We start from the raw sequence: 5033 nt of genomic DNA on the forward strand, positions 1-5033 counted from the left end.
AACACAGGATGGAGGAGGAGCTCAGAGAAGAGGAGCCAGGCAGAATCCTCTAGAGCCACAGGGAACTTGGGCTAAAAATCAGGGATGAAGCATCCATTTACTGTGTGATGGTTCTTGTTTTTAGAATATGGCTTGGTGAGGACAGAGGTTTTCCAGGAAGCATTCGCTATATTCATGGCCACTTGGCAGCTATAGGCCAAGTTATCAAGGGACATCACTCACCATCCTGGAGTACGGCCCAAGCATATTTTGATGGGGGTGAGGCTGGTTTCTACCAATGTCTCTTGACCATCCCCGTGCTGCAAGCTCACTCCTTCAGGGACAATAGGATTTCTCCCACCTCTGTGGTTAATTTGAGTGAAGAGAAGAAAACTGTTGATACTAACACCAAAGATGCGTGACATGCCCCGGGGTGATGTCTGTGCTGTGGTTGGCAGTACAGAAATAACCCCAGAAGTGCAGCCAAAGAGCAGGGCAATATTCCCAAGGCTACTGACACCGAAGTTCCCCAAGTCCCCCCACCTCCAGCTGACAGGCTGGGTGTTCCTGGCTAACTCACATCCCTCATTAATGGTATAATTGCTCCTGGATGGAAATTCAGGAGTGCTGAAACCCACCGGGGAATGCATAGGGGGCTACAGACCAGAGATCCCAGCCCCCAACTGCACTAGGCTTGTCCCCAGTGCAGACCCCATCCCAATCTTCATAGGTCATGAGCAGTTCCGAGCTTTCTCAATACAGATGGCTTTGGCCCCAGGGACACTAGACAACTAAGATTCAGGAAGAGCCTTGCCAGGGGATGTTGGACAGTGAGACCTCAAGTCACTACTGATTTGAAAACTTACAGGGGTGCACCCTATGGCTTGAGTAGAGTGTTACCATATCAAAGTGGGTTGTGTGATCCTGTAACCTCTGAGAAGCCGAAGCTCCCATTCTGGTGCATGTACTGGCTGGAGCAAGTGCCTCTGGCTGTCCCTGTCTTGGGGTCTCCATGGCCTGAGGTACATTGGGCCACCCTCCTCCTGATATAGGCACTTGTGTGAGTACAACCTGAAGAGAGAAGCCTGCTTCAAAGTGAGCTGTTTGTGCCTCTTCAGCCCAAGACCTTCTGGAGGGATAAGTCAGTAGAAGCTTCTTCATTTCTGTGAGCTTCTGAGAAATGTAAGGAGAGACTGAGAAAACTATAAACTATGATTCATGTGTTCTCCTTCACATGTGGAAGCATACTTGGATAGTGATACAACCACCAATGCTGTAAGAAGCCTCCTAAAACTTTGCAGTCTGAGATGGATAATCACATCAAAAACCTCTGAACCCTCAGTTAGCATTGCTCCAGTGGGGATGTACTCACTGTGTGCGCTGGCTCTTTCCAGCCCAAGAAGGCCATGGCCAGCCTCTCTGGCCGTGCCGAAGCCTTGTCTGCCTTCCTATTTACTTTGGGGCACCACCATCAAGGGTTGGCTCCAGCATCTACTGTTGCTGTCACTACTAGTTCAAGCACCATGCAGTTTACCTCATTTTCAAATCCTTCTACCTCCACTGCTCTTACTGGGGTCTCATTTGGTGCCCCAACAACTTTGGCTGGAACACTTGGTGGTACAACTTTGGGACTGGGATTAAAATTCCCTGGAGCAGCTCCTGTTGCATCTACTACAATGTCAACCACCACCACCACAGCCACCAGGGGCTTTACCTTGAATCTAAAACCACTGACATCAACTGAGATTAATAACACTGTTCAGGTTGGCATTACTTCTATACCTTTTACTTTCACTGTTAATACAATCATAACTACTGTGATGACCTATGGTCAGCTGGATGGTCTGGCAAACAAATGGAGCCTTGAGTTAGAGGATCAAGAGAAACATTTTCTTCACCAGGCCACCCAGGTCAATGCTTGGGACCATACATTGATTGAGAATGGTGAGAAGATCACTGCTTTACATGGAGAAGTAGAAAAAGTGAAACTGGATCAGAAAAGGCTGGAAAAAGAATTGGATTTTACCCTGTCACAGCAGTAAGAACTAGAAGATCTCTTGACCCTTTTAGAGGAGTCTGTAAAGGACCAGAGTGGGTCTATTTATCTGCAACATTTAGATGAGGAACATGAGAGGACTTACTAGTTAACAGGAAATGGAGATGCTCAGCTGAAACGAATGGCCCAAGATCTCAAGGTCATTATTGAGCACCTGAATACATTTGGAAGTCCTGCTGACACTACTGACGTGCTCCAGCAGATCTGCAAAATGCTGAATGCTCACATGGACAGTCTACAATGGATTAATCAGACTTCAGGTATGCTGCAAAGGAAGGTAGAAGAGGTAACACAAGTTTTCGAGCATCATCATTGCAAGGAGCAGGAGTGCAATGTCAGGATTGCTCTTGATTGAATGACCCTATCTTCAGCATGTTGTTTTTGGATTATACATTACCTACACATTTTGATGGTGTTCATTAGAGTAGTATTTGCGGTTACTATTCAATATTTGGTGGAAAAAATGTGTGCATGTATTTTTTTCCACTTAGATGTTGTACTGTTGGGAACTACAGAGTTTGGCTTTTAGTATCAGCAAATCAAAACTATATCAGCTCTCCAGGCAGAAACCTATTTGATGTCAACTCTGTGTGTGTAATTCATGGCTTACTCTCCCAGATACCATATCTTACTGCCAGCACACGTTGTCCTTATCACTCCAGATCATAGAGAAATGTTTCCCAAAAATTAGATGCCAACCAGTCTTTACTGGGTACCTGTTAACATTCAATGTATAGTGTTTGCTACTGTAAAGTCTCTCTCCTAAAGGAACTTACTGTCTACTTTGAGATATAATTAATGCCTGTCTGTATAAAAACAGTATAAACCATACAATAAAGTGTGTTATGAATTACAGAAACTATGCTATAGAAATTCAGAGAAGGGAGGAAAAGTTAGGGTGGATTTGGGACTTGAATTATTTTAAAAAGTGTATAGTTCAGACAATTTGTTTATTTTTTTTTAAACATCTTTATTGGGGTATAATTGCTTTACAATGGTGTGTTAGTTTCTGCTTTATAACAAAGTGAATCAGTCATACATAAACATATGTTCCCATATGTCTTCCCTGTTGCGTCTCCCTCCCTCCCACCCTCCCTATCCCACCCCTCCAGGCTGTCACAAAGCACCAAGCCAATATCCCTGTGCCATGCGGCTGCTTCCCACTAGCTATCTACCTTACTACGTTTGTTAGTGTGTATATGCCCATGACTCTCTCTCGCCCTGTCACAGCTCACCCTTCCCCCTCCCCATAACCTCAAGTCCGTTCTCTAGGAGGTCTGCGTCTTTATTCCTGCTTTACCCCTAGGTTCTTCATGACATTTTTTTTCTTAAATTCTATATATATGTGTTAGCATACGGTATTTGTCTTTTTCTTTCTGACTTACTTCACTCTGTATGACAGACTCTAGGTCTATCCACCTCATTACAAATAGCTCAATTTCGTTTCTTTTTATGGCTGAGTAATATTCCATTGTATATATGTGCCACATCTTCTTTATCCATTCATCCGATGACGGGCACTTAGGTTGTTTCCATCTCTGGGCTATTGTAAATAGAGCTGCAATGAACATTTTGGTACATGACTCTTTTTGAATTTTGGTTTTCTCAGGGTATATGCCCAGTAGTGGGATTGATGGGTCATATGGTAGTTCTATTTGTAGTTTTTTAAGGAACCTCCATACTGTTCTCCATAGTGGCTGAACCAATTCACATTCCCACCAGCAGTGCAAGAGTGTTCCCTTTTCTCCACACCCTCTCCAGCATTTATTGTTTCTAGATTTTTTGATGATGGCCATTCTGACTGGTGTGAGATGATATCTCATTGTAGTTTTGATTTGCATTTCTCTAATGATTAATGATGTTGAGCATTCTTTCATGTGTTTGTTGGCAGTCTGTATATCTTCTTTGGAGAAATGTCTATTTAGGTCTTCTGCCCATTTTTGGATTGGGTTGTTTGTTTTCTTGTTATTGAGCTGCATGAGCTGCTTGTAAATTTTGGAGATTAATCCTTTGTCGGTTGCTTCATTTGCAAATATTTTCTCCCATTCTGAGGGTTGTCTTTTGGTCCTGTTTATGGTTTCCTTTGCTGTGCAAAAGCTTTGAAGTTTCATTAGGTCCCATTTGTTTATTTTTGTTTTTATTTCCATTTCTCTAGGAGGTGGGTCAGAAAGGATCTTGCTGTGATTTGTCATAGAGTGTTCTGCCTATGTTTTCCTCTAAGAGTTTGATAGTTTCTGGCCTTACATTTAGGTCTTTAATCCATTTTGAGCTTATTTTTGTGTATGGTTAGGGAGTGATCTAATCTCATACTTTTACATGTACCTGTCCAGTTTTCCCAGCACCACTTATTGAAGAGGCTGTCCTTTCTCCATTGTACATTACTGCCACCTTTATCAAAGATAAGGTGTCCATATGTGCATGGGTTTATCTCTGGGCTTTCTATCCTGTTCCATTGATCTATCTTTCTGTTTTTGTGCCAGTACCATACCGTCTTGATAACTGTAGCTTTGTAGTATAGTCTGAAGTCAGGGAGCCTGATTCCTCCAGTTCCTTCTTTCGTTCTCAAGATTGCTTTGGCTATTCGGGGTCTTTTGTGTTTCCATACAAATTGTGAAATTTTTTGTTCTAGTTCTGTGAAAAATGCCAGTGGTAGTTTGATAGGGATTGCATTGAATCTATAGATTGCTTTGGGTAGTAGAGTCATTTTCACAATGTTGATTCTTCCAATCCAAGAACATGGTATATCTCTCCATCTATTTGTATCATCTTTAATTTCTTTCATCAGTGTCTTATAATTTTCTGCATACAGGTCTTTTGTCTGCTTAGGTAGGTTTATTCCTAGATATTTTATTCTTTTTGTTGCAATGGTAAATGGGAGTGTTTTCTTGATTTCACTTTCAGATTTTTCATCATTAGTATATAGGAATGCCAGAGATTTCTGTGCATTAATTTTGTATCCTGCCACTTTACCAAATTCATTGATTAGCTCTAGTAATTT

General features: G+C 42.1%; 1 protein-coding gene across 1 annotated transcript; it reads left to right on the forward strand.

The window, feature by feature from the left end:
- Positions 1-1385: 1385 nt before the first annotated feature.
- On the forward strand, positions 1386-2390 carry LOC309963833 (nucleoporin-62 C-terminal-like protein; the record flags this gene model as incomplete). Its single annotated transcript, XM_082842358.1, is given in 3 exon segments — positions 1386-2018; positions 2022-2120; positions 2124-2390. Coding segments are annotated over 3 exon segments (999 nt in total).
- Positions 2391-5033: the final 2643 nt, after the last annotated feature.

This window comes from Leucopleurus acutus (assembly GCF_964270905.1).
Source record: "Leucopleurus acutus genome assembly, chromosome: 7".
Classification (NCBI taxonomy): domain Eukaryota; kingdom Metazoa; phylum Chordata; class Mammalia; order Artiodactyla; family Delphinidae; genus Leucopleurus; species Leucopleurus acutus.